The sequence below is a fragment of the Scyliorhinus canicula genome, chromosome 2, assembly GCF_902713615.1.
Source record: "Scyliorhinus canicula chromosome 2, sScyCan1.1, whole genome shotgun sequence".
Classification (NCBI taxonomy): Eukaryota; Metazoa; Chordata; class Chondrichthyes; order Carcharhiniformes; family Scyliorhinidae; genus Scyliorhinus; species Scyliorhinus canicula.
Window position 1 is genome coordinate 194374022 of NC_052147.1, and position 21442 is coordinate 194395463.

At 42.1% G+C, this 21442-nt stretch overlaps 1 protein-coding gene across 2 annotated transcripts in view; it reads left to right on the forward strand.

Moving 5' to 3' along the window:
* cwc22 (CWC22 spliceosome associated protein homolog) overlaps positions 1-21442 on the forward strand; it is a 122661-nt gene that overhangs the window by 66787 nt on the left and 34432 nt on the right. For both annotated transcript variants that reach the window (XM_038789268.1, XM_038789269.1), the window contains one exon: positions 5465-5549. In XM_038789268.1, coding sequence (XP_038645196.1) covers positions 5465-5549 — 85 coding nt within the window. The remainder of the gene's footprint in view (positions 1-5464; positions 5550-21442) is intronic.

A 21442-nucleotide genomic window follows, 5' to 3' on the forward strand; every position in this document is an offset into this window, starting at 1 on the left:
CTTGGATGAGCCACAAATTGTTCCAGTTAATTATAGACAATGCTTCATGTTGATATTTCACAAACTTGCTCATTTTTCTTTTGATCAATTCCTGGACCCTTTTTTTTTAAATGGAAATTTAGTAACTTAATATATAATAATCTAACCTATTGTCAAACCTGTTCAGAAATGGAAATTTTACCTAGATTTTACCTTTTGTCTTATGAAATTGTGTTTATCTTCTGTTAACTAACAACTCGTCTTAACTCTTCTAATCTTATTTTCTAGTTCCACTTGTTTTTGATTCTTTTTTTATTGGTAACCATGCTTAATATGCCCCTTTTAGTCTCAGTTTCATTTTCTTTATCCAAGTAACTTTTGCTATAACACATTGAGATTTTTGATCTTTTAGCTGGCAAAACATTTTAATTCATATAAATTTATGGCGAAGACAGGCTTCTGGGAATCTGTTTTAGATTCAGTAAAGTGGGGTTGAAATCATGTTTCTCGCATAACAAGTGATCATAGAACAACAGTATTAATTGAAACATCCAAGCAATCTTTTGCACACACCCATAGAATGGCTCAATTTATTCGAGCTTCATGGTTAGTGGCTGCCATGGTTAGTCCATGCTAAAGAGGGCAGTAGTCAGATTGTTTGGAAGCTTGTATGACCAATTGCCAACTGTAAAGTGATAGGGAAATTTTGGAGCTGAAGTCTTTTGCTACCTCTGCAGGGTGTGGCGAATGCAAGATTTTAGATGTATTAGATTATAAACATTTGGGAATTTAAGGGGTAAAAGTCTAGATTAGTGTGTGTTTGACTGAAGTAATCATCCTTTTAAAAATAATCTCGTTTTGCAACACCAGAAAGCTTACAGGAGCCAGAGGTGAAATTGACCAGAGCATTAAAGCCTGGGCTTAATGCACTGTTGTTTGACCAGGGGGAGTACCTGGGGAGTTGATTCGTTTTAAGCTTGGGGAAATGTTGTCATTGCTAAGTGGCACTTAGACACTTTAAGAAAGCATTTTTGAGTTGAGTTCTGATCTGGCTACCCTTTCGACCACAAGAAAAGCTCTCACAGGAGGATAGTAAAAAAAGATTAGCGTTTAAAGCCATGGAAGCTTGTCAGAGGACAAGGGGGAGGCTAAAAAAAACGAGTTGAAATGGCTTTTGGAAGGCATCCAGCCAGAGTCTGCAGGGTTTTTAACAGGAGCCAAATCTATTCTGGAAAGCAAGTATAACTGTGGGCCATTGGGATTTAGAATGGATTTAGAGCTGTATGTCTTTTTTTCTTGTTGCTTAAGTTGGAACAGAGATAGTAATTAAGGGCATTACTGTATTGAGTAGTATTGTTTAAGGGGTAATTGTAAGCTATTTTCCGGTGTGATGTTAAAGGGTGTTAATAATAAACTTTTGTTTTAAAATACCAAATCCCTATTTCCTTGTTGGATTTGTTTATTGTCATGTGTACCAAGGTACAGTTGAAAGTATTTTTCTGTGTGCAGCTCAAACAGATCATTTAGTACATGAAAAGAAAATACATAACAGGGCAACACAAAGTACACAATGTAAATATATAGACACTGGCAACGGGTGAAGCATACAAGAGTGTAGTATTAATCAGGTCATAGATACAGAGAAGATAGGAGCAAGAGGAGGCCTTTTTGGTCCTTTGAGCCTGCTCCGCCATTCATCATAATCATGGCTGATCATCCAACTCAATAGCCTAATCCTGCTTTCTCCCCATAGCCTTTGATCCCATTCTCCCCAAGTGCTATATCTAGCCACCTCTTGAATATATTCAGTGTTTTAGCATCAACTACTTCCTGTGGTAATGAATTCCACAGGCTCACCACTCTTCGGGTGAAGAAATGTCTCCTCAACTCTGTCCAAAATGGTTTACCCTGAATCCTCAGACTGTGACCCCCAGTTCTGGACACATCCATCATTGGCAGCATCTACCCTGTCTCGTCCCATTAGAATTTTATAAGTCTCTAAGAGATCCCCCCCCCCCCCTCATTCTTCTGAACTCCAGCGAGAACAATTCCAACCTAGTCAATCTCTCCTCATGTGACAGTCCCGCCATCCCTGGAACCAGTCTGGTAAACCTTCACTGCACTCCCTCGAGAGCAAGAACATCCTTCCTCAGAGAAGGAGAACAAAACTGTACACAATACTCTAGGTGTGGCCTCACCAAGGCCCTGTATAAATTGCATCAACACATCCATGCTTCTATACTCAACCTCAATGAAGGCCAAGGTACCATTAGCCTTCTTTACCACCTGCATGCTTACCTTCAGCGACTGGTGCACAAGAACACCAGGTCCCACTGCACACTCCCCTCTCCCAATTTACAAGCATTCAGGTAGTAATCTGCCTACTTGTTTTTGCTTCCAAAGTGAATAACCTCGCACTTATCCAAATTATACTGCATCTGCATTGATTTGCCCACTCGCCCAACCTGTCCAGATCATGCTGTAGATCTCTGCATCCTCGTCACAGTTGACCCTCCCAACCAACTTGGGATCATCTGCAAACTGTGATGTTACATTTTGTTCCCTCATCCAAATCATTAATATATATTGTGAATAGTTGGGCTCCCAGCACCGATCCCTGTGGCACCCCACTAGTTACTGCCTGTCCATTTGAAAAAGACCCATTAATCCCGACTCTTTGCTTCCTCTCTGCCAACCAGTTTTCCCCCAATCCCAGGCGTTTTAATCTTGCACAATAATCTCTTATGCAGGACTTTGTCAAATGCCTTCTGAAAGTCCAAATATACCGCATCGGCTGGCTACCCCTTGTCAACTGTACCAGTTACATCTTCAAAGAATTCCAACAGATTTGTCAAGCAGGATTTGCTCTTCATTAATCCATGCTGACTCTGACTGATCCTGTCACTGCTTTCTAAATGTTCCATTATAAAGTCCTTGATAATGGATTCAAGAATTTTCTCCACTCCCGATGTTAGGCTTACTAGTCTATAATGCCCTGCTTTTTCTCTACCTCCCATTTTGAATATTGGAGTGATGTGAGCTACCCTCCAATCTGCAGGGACAGTTCTAGAGTCTATAGAATCCTCGAAGATGACCACCAATGCATCCATTATTTCTAGAGCCACCTCCTTGAGCACTCTGGGGTGCAGATTATCAGGCCCTGGGGATTTATCCGCCTTCATCCCATCAATTCTCCCAGCACCATTTCTCGACTAATATTGATCTCCCTCAGTTCTTCCCTTTCACTAAATATTTTTCTTCACCATTTCTGGTATCTGATTTGTGTCCTCTTATGTGAATACAGAACCAAAGTATGTATTCAATTGCTCAGCCATTTCTTTGTCCCTTATTATGCATTCCCGCATTTTTGTCTGAAGGGGGTCTACGTTTCTCTTTACCAATCTCTTTCTCTTCACATACCTATAGAAATATGCGAGGGTGTTTAGGAGTCTGATAACAGTGGGGATGAAGCTGTTTTTGAATCTGTTCGTGCGTGTTTGTGATTTTTTGGTGATGTACACATCTAGGAATTTGAAGCTGTCAACCATCTCTCCAACTCTGCCCTGTTGATGCAGACAGGGGTGTGTACAGTACTTTGTACCTGAAGTCAATGACCAGCTCTTTAGTTTTGTTGGCATTGAGGGAGAGATTGTTGACGTTCCACCAGTCCACTAGGTTCTCTATCTCCCTCCTGTATTCTGACTCGTCGTTGTTCGAGATCCGGTCCACTATGGTCATGTTGTCAGCAAACTTGTCAATGGAGTTGTAACCAAATTTTACCACGCAGTCGTGTGTGTGTATAGGGAGTATAGCACGGGGCTAAGTACGCAGCCTTGCGGGGTCCGGTATTGAGGACTAGCGTGGAGGAGGTGTTGTTTATTTGTACTAATTGTGATTCACCGGTCAGAAAGTTGAGGATCCAGTTGCAATCACTCCTGGAGCAAAGTATACTTTCGGCGCAGTCTTAGAAAATTAACTCGAGTATTCGGGTTTTAGTCCAGTATCCTTGCAATTGTTGGGTCTGGTCTGGGATCATAATAAAGGACAAAATGTTAAACAAGATTATTTTATATTGGAATTGAGACAGAGAGGAAGAGAAAATCTCTTCTAAGGATAAAGCCTACTAACCTCATGAATTAGCTATTCAATGGATAGAGCTTTACATGCTGCCAGGGATGGTGTGGCATGTTTGTTTCTTCAGTTGCATCCCAGAATACAAAAACGACTCGCTTATTGATTGCATCTACATCTTGCCTTTTGTCATGATCTCTGTAGAGACCAATAATGTTTAAAAAGCAACGTGGAACCTTCCAGTTAGTAGCTGAAAGAATAACATGTTAAGATTTTGTGCTTTTAAATATATATTGTAACAAATTACTAAAAAAAACATGACCGTCGCAACAGTTTCCTTTTTATAGACAACTTATTATAGCTTGTACAGATTCCCCTTTTATGCTTACAATACATCCATGAAATTACAGTTTGCTAGCAAACAGTTCAAGGTTGCTCCCATCATCCAAAGGGTTCCCATAATCCTTTTTTCACCAAATGGTAACTTCGAGTGACTGTCTTGAGGCATTTTTCTCCGTTTTCAGTGAGCTCCATAAATCCACCACCGGCAGTAAAACTTGTTCTGATAATTCTTCTTTCTCCTGGCCATGCCAAGACATATCCCCCAGAACCTTTAGATTTCGATAGATGTGACTCTGCATTAAGAAACTGTCTCCCTCCCACATCTAGCTGCGGTTGCTCACCAAGACAAAACAAGCCTTTTCTCTCTGCTGACCACACAAACCTCTGTCTATCCGTGATGTTCACTAATTTTAAAGAAAGCATGTAGCCTGATCTCAAAAATAGCTTCCTCCCCCTTTGCCAGAGCATTGTGAAATCATTAACCTTGCACCCAAGTTGAAATGTTAATTAGCTACCGTTGATCCCAACTCCCTTTCATCTTCGAAGTTGTCTGCACGACTGTTTACAATTCAATCCCAACAGCTCATCTCTGGGACTTTTGGGGAGTCAAGTATTAGACTCGGATACTGCTGGTATTGTCTTCAAGCATAAAATCATTGCACCACCTTCCTTCCTTTGATTTCTAACATTCAAGCCACCCAGGTCACTATCAGACAGTCTGCACAACACGTCACATGACCGCCTTCAGTTACCCTACATTTAAAGATACAGTCCCAAAACATAATCTTATAAACCTCATAATTGTAACTGTCTTTGTCAAGAAGAGCCAATTCGTCAATTCTTTTCATTCGATAGGTGTGCAGTGCATTTGTGGAGTTTCGACAACATCACTTTACACCAGCTTCCAATAGTATAATGAAATATCTTCTAAGTTACACCAAAGCTAAAATGTTGATCATGTTCCTCAGGTCTGGTCCAGTCCAAAGAATGGCAAAATAATGCACCATCAGGGTAGCATGGTGATGTTAGTCTTGCGGATTTCTTTTAGCTGACATTATTTATTTTATTTTAGGGGAAAAGAAGCTAACTATACATGACAAGACTGAAGTAAATCTGGTTTCATTTCGTCGTACCATTTATCTTGCTATCCAATCAAGGTAAGCAAATGTTTCAACGATTCTGAAATGCTAACTTTTGAATACTTGTTCGGTGGAATTAGATCATGGAAAGTAAATTTATTTCAAATAAATCTTCATCTCAAATGTATCTTTTTTCCAGCAATACTGTTGCATACTATTATGCAATGTTTTGAGATTTGGGGTATGTACAGTAAAATACATTTAAAATTAGTAATTTAGAATGTTGTGGGCTGAGCTGGTGAGTTTAGGTCGCAGTGTCTGGAGAAAATGGCGAATTCCTCACGTTCTCATGATGAGTTGGTTTTGCTTTTGACAGGAAGGACATTCACCTAGTTGAGAAATAAATGTCATGTGAGGTTGACTGCCAGTGCGTGGGTAATAAGTTTACTCACCGTTCTGCTTAACTCTGTTAGTCACTTCTTTGACTACGATATATGATCACAGTATTTGCTGTTGTTTTTGTTAATGTTATTATTTCACAAATTAGGTACCGAACCCTGAACTTTGCAGCTTAAATAATTAGAGCTAAAAAGTCTGTGGGTAAAGAGAATACACACATCGTTATGGGACAAAAAAAGTCATAAGGAAGATATATTCTGCATTATAGTTCTGCAAGATTTCTGTTTTGGCACTTTAGAAATAATTTGATTAAATAATGATGGAGTTTAAAAACTAAAGTAATACAGCAAAGCTTATTTTTAATATCTGATTGAAAGAGAAATTATCTTATTTCTTTGTCAGAATATGCTATAGGACAGGGAGAAAGACGTTGGAGATATAACAGGCATCTTCAAAAGACTCCCTTAGCACATCTCACAGGTTTATATATGTGAATGAACTGGGTATAAGTATAGTTGTTGAGGTAATTACTTGAATGTGATTGTATGCACTAATTTTATCTTTTAAGTAAGTAAACCATGTCTGTTTTCTATAATCCCAGCGGCATCAATGCCAAAGCTTCTTGTAACCATTCTTGTGAAATAAAATTAACTTCTGCATGACTTTGAGCACATATGCTGCACATCTCACTGTGCACCTTTATGGCATAGATAAACAGATGTTTGTATTGCTGAACTCTTGGTTTGACATGGCTTGCGTGTTACCCATCTCTCATCGAAAAGATAGAATAATTTAATTGTCTTTCCCAACTGAAGTGAGTGAGGACTTTGAAACTACTGAATCAGTTGAGAAAATCCGGTTGTGATGTTGCTCTTCATGGTTTTATTTCCTCAAAATTGAGTTTCCTCATACCATGTATCATCATTAGTTGGTCATTGGTGACCTGTCCCAAAGTTTCTGCGATGCTTCCACACAGGCGACTCCTCCGATGTGAATCTTAGAAGTTACAGTGCAGAAGGAAACCATTCGGCCCATCATGTCTGCACCGGCTCCTGGAAAGAGCACCCTACCCAAGCCCACACCCTCAGCCCTCCCAGTAACCCCACCCAAACTTTTATGGACACTAAGGGTAATTTAACATGGCCAATCCACCTAACCTGCACATCTTTGGACTGTGGGAGGAAACCAGAGCACCCGGAAACCCACGCAGACATGGGAGAACGTGCAGACTCCACACAGACAGTGACCCAAGCCATGAATCAAACCTGGGATCCTGGCGCTGTGAAGCAACTGTGCTACCGTGCTGCCCCCCACTATGCTACCGTGCTAAAACAGCCTGACGGCAGTTTGCTCTTTTTTTCCTGTAGTAAAGTGCTTTTCGCTATTTATTTTCATGGAAGTGTTTTTTTTCTGCTTGGCATGAATGAATTTGAGTAAAATGGAGCACGACCATGGTCTCCATAAGCTTGTGGAATAGTATAGTGCTGAAAGAAAGGAATAAATGATGCTGTTTCATAATCAAAGAATTATTTAGAAGTGTAGCCACAAGATGTGGTTGAGGCACAAATGTTGGCCAGAACACCTTTCTCTAATGCATCGATCCAGAACGTGGAGGAGACCGTTGCTGACCACGAAGATCGGATTACCTCTTTGGAGGCAGAGATACTGATGATGTTGGAGGGGCAAATTAAGTTGAAGGCCAAGATTGATGACCTGGAGAACCGCTCTAGAACTTGAGGATCTAGGATTGCCTGAAGACATTGAGGGTGCAAGAACCGTGGAGTATGTGGCCAAGATGTTCGAGAAATTGGTTAGGTAGTCTTTGACCGCCATCCTGAAGTGGACCGGGCTCATTGGTCGCTGAGGAAGTAGCAGAGAGCTGGGGAGCCGCCAAGACGATTATAGTACGCCTCTATCGTTACCTGGCAAATGCAGCTGAGAAGGCCACACTCTCTGAATCTAACAAGATGTGGAGATGCCGGCTTTAGACTGGGGTGGGCACAGTAAGAAGTCTTACAACACCAGGTTAAAGTCCAAAAGGATTGTTTTGAATCACTAGCTTTCGGAACGCAGCTGATTCATCAGGTGAATCGTGTTTTACAATATCTGCCACCCAACATGTGGGGTGCAGGCACTGAGTGTATTCAAGCATTCATTAGGTATAGGAAGGGATGGAGGCGGAGATGTGGGGATGGAGTATAAGATTAAAGATGGGTTGGGCGGGGAGTATTTTCATCTGCACAGGGGTACAAGGCAGGATGTCCACTCTCCTCGTTACATTTTGCATTGGCGATTGTGCTAAGGGCATCGACAGAGTGGAGGGGAATAGAGTGTGAAGCACCAAGTGTCCCTATATGTGGGCGCCTTGTTATATGTAACAGACCCGATCTCCAGTAGGAACAGGATTATGGAGTTGCTCTGAAAATTTGGCTCTCTTTTTGGGTACAAACTAAATATGGGAAAGTGTGAGGTGTTTCTGGTGAGTTCCCAGGGACTGGATAGGGGCCTGGAGAAGTTGCTTTTTTGGCTGGTCAAGTCGGGTTTTCGGTTTCTGGGAAGCGGATGGCATATAGCTGGGCTCTTTTGCACAAATTTGCACAACATGGTAGAGGAGATGAAGGAGGATTTAAAGAGGTGGGATGTTCTCCCGTTATTGCTGGCAGGGCGGGTTCAAACTATGACAATGACTATCCTTCCGAAGTTTTACTTATTTTCCAGAATCTCCCAATTTTCCAGAATCCCCTAATTTTTCTGCCTAAATAATTTTGGGGGGATGTAAATAGGATATTGTTGGTCTTTGTATGGGCAGGTAAGATGCTTTGGATCCGCAGTGCCTTTTTGCAGGGAGGTAGGCTGTCAGTGGTGTTGGTGAATTTGATGAATATTATTGGGCGACAAATGTTGAGAAGGTTCGGAAATGGGTCGTGGTGGGAGGGTCAGTTTGGGGGCCGGTGAGGAAGCTTTGTGTATTAGGTCGAGGTTACAGGGCGGCACAGTAGTTAGCACTGCTGCCTCACCGCTCCAGGGACCTGGGTTCAATTCAGGTCTCGGGTGACTATGGAGTTTGCACCTTCTCTCCATGTCAGCGCGGGTTTCCTCCGGCAGGTCCGGTTTCCTCCCACAGTCCAAAGATGTGCAGGTTAGGTGGATTGGCCATGCTGAATTGCCCCTTGGTGTCCAAAAGGTTAGGAGGGGTTACTGGGCTGCAGGGATAGGGTGGAAGCATGGGCTTAAGTAGGGTGCTCTTTCCAAGGGTTGGTGACTCGATGGGCTGAATGGCCTTATACACTGTAAATTCTATGACTATTGAGAGCCTATGGTACTTAGCCAAGCATCCCCCCTTTCATATATAAAAAAAGCCTGCAAACACGATTATTTACAGTTGCAAGTCAGTTACATATATGGTCTACAATGAAAATCATCATGCATGCATTGAAAACCTGTCATTCAAGCCTGACCTATTTTTTGCACATAATCCTTCAAGCATCCAGGTCTTTTAATGGTTTGCATACAGGTTGTTACTGGCTGTTTGTCTAGTGTATGTTCTTTCCTGGAGTGATTCTTATTTTGAGGGGAAATTCTGACTTGGAGGCATTCAATCATGATCCCGCAGATGTTAGCTTCGTACCATTCCTCTCTGGGGAATTTTGCTGCCATGGTGAATTGTTGCAGCTGTGGCAATTGTTGGCACTGATCTATTGCCTTTGTTGGGGGATGGTTGACCTTTGGGACTGATGGTTCATTTCCTTGTATGGTTCCTCATCAGCTGTCTGCTGTGAAGGAGCAGCTTCTCCAGTTGCATGTATATGTCTGCGGTTACGATTATATATTTGGTTCATTTTCAACGTGTGTGATCAAAGTGACAATTTCACGACATGCATCCCAAGTTGTCAAAATAGCTGAGTTTTGTTGAGAGCGTTGAATGTTGGCACTCTGACCGGCTCTCCAATTCTCAGCTCTGGCAATGATTTGGCAGCTTTATCAAAGAGGAATTTGACTGTCTGTCATTTCACTTTGATTCTGTCATTCACGCCTGTTACCATTTAGCTTCAGTAGGTTTTCTGCTATTGGAGGAATAGCTTGGATGTGGTGTGACATCAGTCGCTCAACTACACTACTTTCCATGCCTTCAGGTGTGTGTATAGCCACTTGCAGATTGCCATGAATAGATCTCTGCTGGATGTATTCTAATCTTTGATGATCCCTTTGGCAATTTGCCTCCGCTTTTCCATTTGACGGGATGGTGTGGTGAGGAATTGTTGTGCTGAATTTCCCAAGCATTTAGAAAGCACCTGAATTCTTCAGTTGTGAACTGAGGACCATTGTTTTCTGCTTTCAGGCATTTTATGAACCCACTTGTGATCATTGACATCAACCTGTCTAACTTGTCGTAGTCTACTGTGACAAGATAGTCAGTTGCAAGGAGAGTGAGGGATCTACTCTAAACTTCATCCATGATCTGTTTGAGATGTCATGAGCAGCTCTTTAGCTTGCTTAGCTTGATGTTAATTCCAAGCAATGCGCTAGTTGATATGGTCCTTGATCTCATTGCTCATGTTTGGCCAGTAGAGCACTTTTCTTTCCTTCCTCAGACTAGATTCCATTCCTTGATGGCTTGCATAGATGTGCTTAAGCATCTCTTTCCTCATCTCCTTAGGGATGGTAACTCCAGCTCCTTTGTACAAGATGCCTTCTGGGGCAATCATTTCATCCCTGTATATCCAATACTCTCAATAGGTGTGTCCTTGATGGTTTCTGACCATCCTCTCCTCATATTTCCTGCAGCATTTGGGGAGTTGGCGAATTGCTTAGTTTGGTTGCTCTGAGAACGACACTGAGCTGTCAAATTCAATGTCTGCTGGGTTGATGACTTCCAGAACATGACATGCTATTGCTTCTGATTGAATCTGAAAGATTTCACACTGCTAGCATCAGCAACTTGAGCGCAGCTCTTTACAACATGTTGGCAATACACATCCTCTGCTCCTGCTTGTACTTCACTTCTGTTGCAGCGAACATCGGGGGTCATGTGACCTCTCTGACCAAGGCCTCGGCGAACCTTGGCGGCCACGTGACGCCCAGCCTATTAGGGCAAAGCGCTTACAATTCCAGCAGGCTGGGGACCTTTAAAACCTTGAGAACAGATCCAGTATTGGAGAAGAGTTGGAATCGCTGGCTGGTATTGTAATGTCCCTTTATACTTTGTGTAAATCATTTTGCCTCTGAATAAACTGTCTGTTGCTGTTATCCGCTGATGGTTGCCCGGAGCACCTCCTGTTATTACATCTGAAAATCCTATCTCTGCATCCTTGCCAGATGCAGACAGAAGTGGCTTGAGAAAGTCCTTTGTACCTGTAAACTCTCCCAAGTAGGTACTGAGTAAAATGCTCACAAGTAAAAACAATAGCCAGACACACTGCTGGTCTATGTGTAGCATTATTCAGTTTGCATTGACACTGCAGATGCAAAAGGAGCTAATTGTCTTTGATTCATGATGGTTGCTTCAAGTCCTGTTTTTTCACTGGCATGACACTGCAGGGCGACCTCAGCACTGAAGTTGTCGCGAGTATTTGTTTGATGCGACTGAAAGCTACTACTTGTTCTGTGCCCCAAATCCATTGAACATCCTTTGCGGTGAGTTTGCGTAAAAGTCCATATAAATTGCATTCATAGATATTGCCTTATCCGCTGTTCACAAATATCCTTCCCATTTCTTCAGGTGGGAAATTGCAAATGTGTGTTTTAATAATGAATGAATGAATGAGCAGTTTACTACACTATAGTTTTCTTTGGGTACAGTCCCTTGACTTCCTGCGTAAGCATAGGTTTAAATAAGCACGTTGTCCTTGTGGAGCCATTGTACTATGTGCAGAGTGTAGAATGAATTGAAGAAGATTTGAAGTTGGAATGACAATTGGAATTAAATGCATTGTTAGATTTGATTCCGAGTTTACTCTATGAAACAAAGAAAATCACATTTGAAGTTAATAAGTATGCACAAATGTTTTTCCAGAAAGTCTAAGAGGCTATTGTTGGGATAATGGTCAATACTGTACTTCTACCATGAAAGAAAATATCCCTCTTGTTTTCTTTGGGTTGGGGGTATGCTTGTCTTCATGGGTTGGAGGGATGCTATCAGCTGAAATATGTTCGTTTTGACCTTGTTTGAGAAAGTAAGCTTGAAGTTCCTTAAGGGCCTTTGTTTCTCCGTTTTTTTTTACTGTTCACGTAGCTCAGAGGTTTGCTGTCTTTCTCATTTATAATGTGACAAATTAACAATCAAAGCTTAAGCAATATTTAATTTAACTAGGGTTTACATGTCTACCCCTGGATTCTGACACAATGCTTACTGCTGCATTTTTGCAAATTATTTTGAAGGGCTCACATAACTTGTTTTTTCTCTGAATCTGATTAATATATTTGCTAAATGGTTCATACTGGAATTTAATTCTTGGCTTATGAAATCAGTCTTTATGCATACATTTGAAACAGGATTGATGGTTCTTCACAAATTCGATAAAAACTTTGTGGAGAAGGATAAAGATAGTGTTTTGGAGCAGATTTTTAAACAGAAAGGATTTTTTGATAAAAGGTACTCCATAACAGGCTTATTCAGAAAGTGGAAACGGAGGGCCTTTGGGCAGACATGTTAGGAAGGGTCTCTGCTACCGCAACATGTGCCAGGCTCAGCCTGATCCAATTCAAGGTTGTTCACCGGGCTCACATGACAGTGCCCGGATGAGCAGATTCTTTGGAATGGAGGACAGATGTGCAGGGTGGGGCCAGCAAACCATGTCCACATGTTCTGGGCTTGTCCAAAACTGGGGGGATTTTGGCAGGGGTTGCCGATGCCATGTCCACTGTATTAAATACAAGGGTGGCAATGAGTCTGGATGTGGTGATTTTTGGGGTATCGCAGGACCCGGGAATCCAGGAGGTGAAAGAGGCAGACGTTCTGGCCTTTGCTTCCCTGGTAGCCCGGAGGCGTATATTTCTGGCGTGGAGGGACTCAAAGCCCCCAAAATCGGAGACCTGGCTTTCAGACATGGCTGGCTTATTCTGCCTGGAGAAAATTAAGTTCGCCTGGACGTGGCAACCATTCGTCAACTTACTCGCAGAGAACTAATCTTCAGCAGAAAGCGGGGGGCCGGGGGGGGGGGGGGGGGAAGCTAGGCTAGTGTAGGTTGTGGGGGGGGCGAAGCTAGGCTAGTGTAGGTTAGTGGGGTAAGTAATGGCGAGACCTGCGGGAGAGGGTGGTGGAATTTGCACTATGTATATATTTCTCTTGTTATTTATATTGTTGATTCTGTTGCTGTTAAAATGCCAAAGAAAATACCTCAATAAAACGTTTATTTTAAAAAAAGAACGCAGACCTCCTGAGACTAAGGTTCTAAATGTTCAGAGTGCTGGTTACAATTAAACTACCCATTTTGAAGCCCAGGGGGTGCAAGGCTGCGATGGAGGGCCACAAAAATTTAGACATGTGCTAGTTAAGAGTTAAGTTGTGCATGATATTTTGTGTTTTTTAAGCAGAAATTGTTGAAACAAATCATATGACGTGAGATAGCGAAATTAGGAAAAAGCCTCCGACTATTTAGTTAAATTTACCATGACAGTAGATTATTTGAATTACAAAAAACATGAGTGAATGGGTAACCTGCACAATAAGGTATCATGAGTAGAGAAAATTGTCACGTTTTGGGGAATTCTGTTGAGTACTGAAGTTATTAATGCTTGTGATTGGAACCACATTGGAGAAACAATCAATTTCTGTTCTGGAACTGAAGAGGAAATATTTAATTTGCTTTGAGGCATGCCAATAACAACTTGTTTAGTTTGGTGAGCTAAATGAGCTTGAATGAAAGAATTTCAGTTGATCAGATTTGCCCTTGAGCGTTGATGCACAGGTCTCCAAGGCACCATTTTCTTTCACCTAGAACCATATATTTTAATTGATTGCAATTGCCACTTGGATTTATGGGTCCTACAACAGTGCTTGTGGAACTACTTACAGTTTAACTTTCCACTTTATCTTGAATTCTAGTAAACCTGATAGAAAATGAAATGCAGTCTCTCAGAATGAGCTTGCTATTCACATCCAGAATTTCTCAGTTGAGTGCTAAAATCGCAGGATAAAGTTGTGAAGCTCTATTAATTGTAACATTCTACGTGGCGACTAGGAGATTTACACAGTAACTTTGTTGCAGTGTTAATGTAAGCCTACTTGTGACACTAATAAAGATTATAATTCATCCTCCAGACAATTTCTTCATGAACTGTGGCATTTACCAATAATTAGCTATGTTTTCCTTCCCCCTTTCATTGTCCACACAGTAAAGACAAGAGATATTTGGGTTTTGACTGGCACTGGCTAGTCGCTGGATCATTTTTGTTGTTGCAGAGTGTCGAATTTGTTCCTTTATTGAAATCCATTACGTGGATATTGTTGAAATACTGACATCACAATATTGTCAAAAAACAAAATGTATTATTAAATCATCCCATTATGTATCATCACACTATCCCAGTTTGTTGTATAATTTGAAGTTTTCCATGGCATCGTTACTTTTTAAATATCTTATTCAGATAGTTGCCATATGAAGAACATGGAGTATGGAAAGAGAATTGGCTCTGCAAAGTTTGCTCTCACCAGTGACATACATTTCACTCTGTGGCAGACTCAAACCCAATCTATTTATCCTTTTGCGGAAATGTTCTGAAAACTTTGTTCAGCCAAATCTCAAACCCCAAGCAAATGAAGCCAAGCTCCAGAGTACCTATCCAAAGTTGTATTTTTCCCTTTATTATCTGTTTGGCATTCTCCACAACTGAAGAACATAGCTCAGTTGAAGAGCGTTTAGTGAATCAATGTGTGCTGTAAATTTATTTGAAAATGTACATTTGGTTTTTTTGGTTGGGCAATGCTGGGAAAGCCCCCATGTTTTTAGTTGCCTAGACTATGAAGGTAAGCCTTCTCCTTTAATCTCAACTGTCCTTTGGTGACGGTTCTACTTCAATTGTGTTGGGGAATTGCAGGATTCTGACCCATTGATGATGGAGGAGTGAAAGAGTATGGCTTGGTGGTGAACTATGCACTTGGTACTTTGGTGCACCCTAAATTACTTGAGTATTGTTACTGCATCTATTCTGGCATGCAATGTACAGCACTAATACTAATACTACCCCAATGTTGATTTCCTACTTGCAGTTCTGCTTTCACCCTCCCCTCTTTCTCTCCTCCCCCCATGCCATCATTTTTGACATTTCACTCAGAATGACAGCAATTACAGCACGGTGTAAAAGCTCCCGACTGAAGTTCAAGTCAGACGATCCTGACCTATACAAGAAATCCAGGTACGACCTCTGCAAAGCCATCCGAGATGCCAAGAGAGAATATCAAACTAAGCTAGAGTCACAGACAGACTCTCGGCGGTTGTGGCAAGGACTAAACAACATAATGGGCTACAAAGCGAAGCCGAACAGTATCTCAAAGAGCAGTGCACCCCTCCTCGATGAACTCTATGGATTCTATGCTCGGTTCGAGCAGGAAGCCAACAATCCGCTGTCGAGTGTCCCAGCAGCCCAACAATCCGCTGTCGGGTGTCCCAGCAGCCCATAATTCACCCACCATCACAGCTTCCAAAGTCAGATCGGCTTTCCTGAAAGTGAACCCTCGGGAGGCGACGGGCCCGGATGGGATCCCTGGTCGTGCACTCTGAGCCTGTGTGGATCAGCTGGCAGAGGAGTTCGCGGACATCTTTATCCTGTCCCTACTCCACTCCGCGGTCCCCACCTGCTTCAAGAAGATCACCATCATACCGGTGCCAAAGAAGAACCAGGCAACATGCCTCAATGACTACCGTCCGGTGGCCCTCACTTCAGTCGTAATGAAATGCTTTGAGAGATTGGTCATGAAGCGCATCACCTCCATATTCCCAGAATGCCTTGATCCACTGCATTTTGCATACTGCCGCAACCGATCCACAGCAGACGCCATTTCCCTAGCCCTACACTCATCCCTAGAGCATATTGACAACAAGGACTCTTGCATCAGATTCCTATTTATTGACTACAGCTCCGCCTTCAACACCATAATCCCAGCCAAGCTCATATCAAAGCTCCAAAACCTAGGACTTGGCTCCTCGCTCTGGAACTTGATCCTCGATGTTCTGACCCACAGACCACGATCAGTAAGGATAAACAACAACACCTCCTCCACAATAGTCCTCAATACCGGGGCCCCGCAAGGCTGCGTACTTAGCCCCCTACTCTACTCCCTATACACACACGACTGCCTGGCAAAATTTTATTCCAACTCCATCAACAAGTTTGCTGACGATACGACCATAGTGGGCCGGATCTCGAATAATGACGAGTCAGAATACAGGAGGGAGGTTGAGAACCTAGTGGAGTGGTGCAGTGACAGCAATCTCTTCCTCAATGCCAGCAAAACTAAAGAGCTGGTCATTGACTTCAGGAAGCAAAGTATTGTACACGCCCCTGTCAGCATGAACGGGGCCGAGGTGGAGATGGTTAGTAGTTTCAAATTCCTAGGGGTACATATCTCCAAAAATCTGTCCTGGTCCACCCATGTCGATGCTACCACCAAGAAAGCACAACAGCGCCTGTACTTCCTCAGGAAACTAAGGAAATTCGGCTTGTCCACATTTACTCCCAACTTTTACAGATGCACCATAGAAAGCATCCTATCTGGCTGCATCACAGCCTGGTATGGCAACTGCTCGGCCCAGGACCGCAAGAAACTTCAGGGAGTCGTGAACACAGCCCAGTCCATCACACGAACCTGCCTCCTATCCATTGACTCCATCTACACCTCCCGCTGCCTGGAGAAAGCGGGATGATCAAGACCCCTCTCATCCGGCTTACTCACTCTTCCAACTTCTTCCATCGGGCAGGAGATACAGAAGTCTGAGAACACGCACGAACAGACTCATTAATACTACACCCCTGTATGCTTCACCCAATGCCGGTGCTTGTGTAGTTACATTGTGTACCTTATGTTGCCCTATTATGCATTTTCTTTTATTTACTTTTCTTTCCATGTACTTAATGATCTGTTGAGCTGCTCGCAGAAAAATATTTTTCACCCTACCTCGGTGCACGTGACAATAAACAACTCCAATCCAAAGCTCTTCAGCCCAATGCACCTGTGCAAATACAAGGTTTTGAACTGAAGCTATCGACCCAGTTCAGTACAGAAAACTATGAAGTAACACATTTTGGAAGCAAAACTTGAAAATCATTTCCAGTACTGCAGTTCTAATGGAGTATAATATGCTGAGGGGTCTTGATGTAAAGTTAGACAGGTCATTAAAGGTAGGAAAGACCAAGAAGGTTGATTTTTTGGCATACGAGAGTACCAGCAAAAAAAGCAGTAATGTACAGGAGTGTTGAACTTGTCGAAGACCTTAATTAACCTGGAGAACCTGCATAGAGGAAGTATTTCAAAGTAATGAAGAAGAATCACTAGGTTATTTGCGGGAATATGGGATTGGTTGAGAAACTTGAGATATTAAGACTCTTCACTGGAGTTGGAAGGGTTAAAGTATAAGATATTTAGACCAGCTTCTAGATTATGATGAGTTATGATGTAGTAATTAGTGGTTGGTTGCACTGTTCAGTGAAATGGTAATGAGGCACAAATCTTCAGAAATCGAGGAATGTCCACATTTTTTATTTTATATTCTTAGAATTTGTGGAAGGAAACACCAATACAAACGTTCTGGGCAAAATGGCTGGCTTGTTTCTGTGCTTTACAATTCCACTACAATTAGCTCTCCAGTTCCAGTCAACAATTAAAACTAGCACCTCCAATTCAAACAACTCCGAACCATTCTCTATCCAAGAGCAGGGCACTGATTCTTGGACAACTTATGCTAGTGCACATTGTCAATTCATTAATTTTATCCCACCACAGTGCTTCAAGCTTGAACTTTGGATTTTTTCATTATAGCTCCCTCTGTTTATAACCAGGCCTTTCCACCTAATCAGGAATATAACCCAGATTTAATTTGGCGCCATTGTGTGCACTATTTGAGCCCACTCCTTCTCATCAGTCTTTGATTCTTTGACTTGTGCTAAATTATGGTTCCGTGGGAATTGGAAAATCTGTATTACTTGGCAAATGCTTATTCTTGATGTCAACCTACATAATGTAATTTTATCAAGGATAATATAACAGTCCACTCCTGATATATTGACCTAGATCTTTGCACAGTCAAAAGTGAAAACCTGGCTTCTGCTTGGAGCAAATGTCCACATGTCAATCTGCACACATGATCCCAAGCGGCAATAAATTAGAAGCAGTTTAATAATAATCTTTTACTGTCACTTACAAAGTTGTTGTGAAGAGTCCCTAGTTCCCACATTCCAACGCCTGTTCGGGTAAGCTGGTATGGGAATTGAACCCGCGCTGCTGGCCCTGTTCTACATTACAAATTGGCCGTTTAGCCCACTGAGCTAAACCAGCCCTTAAGGTTACCTGTGAACTTACACCCATGCTTATCTGGATACTTAAAATGTTATAGCAGAAGGATGGAAACCCATTTACTATGGTCATGCAGTCCTTTTGGTACTGGATGAGTAATCAAGAGGCTTTATTATGGTTATGCAGTACTTTTGGTACTGGATTAGTAAAGAGGCTTTGATTTTAAATGTCAAGAGGCTGTTTCCCTGCCTTGTGTTGGGAAAACAAAAGATTTATATTTTTAAACACTAGAAATCAGGTATAGTTTTAAATGGGTTTATTTTCATGTTTGTGACTGGGAGCGTAAAACCTGTGGTTAGATTCATGCTGGACATGAATGTGTCGGTTAGGTTCCAACTGGGTTTCTCTTGTGCTTGGAGAGCGCTGCGGTATGAAAAATAAATAAAAGGCATTTGCATGTGACCATTGCTTGGCAGTTGGAGGCCCTTCTAAGAAAAAAGGCTTTTAAGTTTTAGTTTAGGTAATTTGAGAGTAGTTGGATACAGGATCTCGGAGTGAACATGTCTCAACTCTGTCAGAAGAAAGACAGGACAGAATAGGAGCTGCAAAGAGGTGGGCTTTCTAAATAACAAGTTACAGTACAGATAACCAGGGAATTGGGACATAAAATGTGTTTAAGACGACTGGAGTTAAAAGATCAGAGACCAAGGTATCGTTCAGAAGAATTTAAGGAAGTGTGTTCTGAGTTAAAGAGACAATCGCAGTAACTACATTTAAAGTGGGACGGAATACTTCAGAAGTTGTTGAAACGGTTCATGGCAGCTTAATACGGTCTGGGAATTAAGAGTGAAAACAATTGTGAGCAGTTTGCACAGCAGTCAAGACAAAACATCCTAACTGTAAATTTCTGGACTGGATTTGCTGTTAAAAATGGAGCAGAAGCTTTGTAAAAAGTGTTAATTTGTAAAACCTGCATTGGATTTCGGAATGTAAACAGCTAAATAAAGGCATTATTATGAGAGATTATTTTAAGGCGTGTTTTTGGGAATGGAACTTGGAAATTCTCATATGACCAACATCTGGGGGGGGATTCTGAGGAATCGTTCACTTGGGAGTTGAGAGTGTATTTGCCCACGGTCATTTTGTGTACTTAAAGGGGGCTTTGTGTGAATGAAGTTATAGGGTTAAGATAGTGTTTTTCAAATCTTTTCTCCCCGGGACCCACTTTTGCCAACTTCGTGGCCCACGCCGGGCGACCTTCGTGACCCACATCATATTTGTTTACCTTTAATGCAAAAAATAATCCTGTTTGGTCCTCGCGATCTCGCTTGAATCGGGTTCAAAGGAGGAGAGGGCAATGTGCAGACTTCAACCTGATCCTGTGTGCCCTCTTTATGAAAATGGAAAATCCAACCTCTCACATGTAGGTCGTCATGAAGGGCAATAGAAACAAAATGCATGTTTTACTCAGCACTGGATACTCGCTAGGAGATGCTACTCCAGAATGCTGACAGCCTCTTAGGTTTTGGTGTGCTTTTAATGTGCTTTTGCAGTTCAGCTACAGCAGTGTAGTCGTTAATTTGGAGTCAGCTCTAAATTAATAACTTGAGTCTGGGATCTCAACCTCAAAAGGACTTTTTCACTCACCGTTTCTCTTTGAAAATCTGAAACTTTTCCCCTCATTTGCCAGTATTTCCCTGCACATAACACACATGGGTGTTGCATTCTTATTTGCACCAACTCAATTGACAAAACTGTACCTCAAGAAATTATCCTTTTGCTGCTTTCCTCCCAAGTTAAGTTTCTTCTTTGTACGCTGTTAACTAGAGGCCCTGGAGCATTGTACAGAGCTAACAGCACTGCTCTGTCTTGCTGTGGACATTACTGAGCAGCTCGCTTCAGCAGATTCTGTTCAGATATCCAGTCCAATAGGTACACTGTCTACTTGAGTCTCTGGCCATCTCTTACTTTTAAGCAAACCGTTCATCTTTACAGTTCACCTGCCTTGCTTGCCAGCAGCTGGAAAATGGAAGCAGCTTGAGATTAAGTATGCGTGCAGGGCGGTGTGACCTGCTCTCTGCTGCCACTTCTGGCTGGAAGACTCCACACAACCTCATTTATTTCCATTTAAAAGGTGGCGGTGACGGTCATTCTTTTTTTAAATAAATTTAGAGTACCCAATTATTATTTCCAATTAAGGGGCAATTTAGAGTGTTCAATCTACCTATCCTGCACATCTTTGGGTTGTGGGGGTGAAACCCACGCAGACACGGGGAGAATGTGCAAACTCCACATGGACAGTGACCCAGGGCCGGGATTCGAACCCGGGTCTTCAGCGATGTAGGCAGCAATGCTAACCACTGTGCCACCGTGCTGCCCTACGGTCATTCTTGATGTAGAAGCCATTATCGGCTTCTGGGTGCTTCTCGCGCTATTGGGACCACTGCAGGAACAGCGAGACTCCCAACATCCGCCCGCGACCCGCTCTTTGAAAAACCATAGATAAATCTGAGTTTAACAATTAAACACAAGTTTTAGGATCAACAAAGGGAGGAGTAAGGAGTATTATATCATAATCCAACGTTCTCAGATTAAATTTTTTTTAAACTTGCTGTTAAAGTTGACAAGTAGTCCTGTGACTCTGTTCACCCACGTTTTACACGGAAAAGGTAAAAGTTACGGCCTTTTGAGCCAGGGTTCCATTCTGGAACCTTCCTGTCCAGTTATAACATCAACTGGAATCACAACATTCGTGAGTTGAGAAATAGGAATCTCAAGACAAGGGGGCTGGATTTTCAGGAGGCTGTGGGTGCTGAATCTGAGAGTGTACGAAAGACATGTTTGGGGGCACAAGCAATCCGAGAATGTGGGGCAAGACCAAGAAAGTGGAGTCGAGTGGCGAAGTCTCAATAGTGAATGATGGAGCAATCTTATAAGGTTATTCAAGGGTTTGGTAGGGTAGTTGCACAGAAAATGACTCCAATGGCAGGAGTCCAAAAACTATTGGTGTTAAATATAAAATGGTGACTGATAATCCAGTTGAGAATTCAGGAGAAATTTCTTTATTCAAAGAGTGGTAAGAATGTGCAATACGCTACCAGAAAGATTAGTTGAGAAAGCAAAG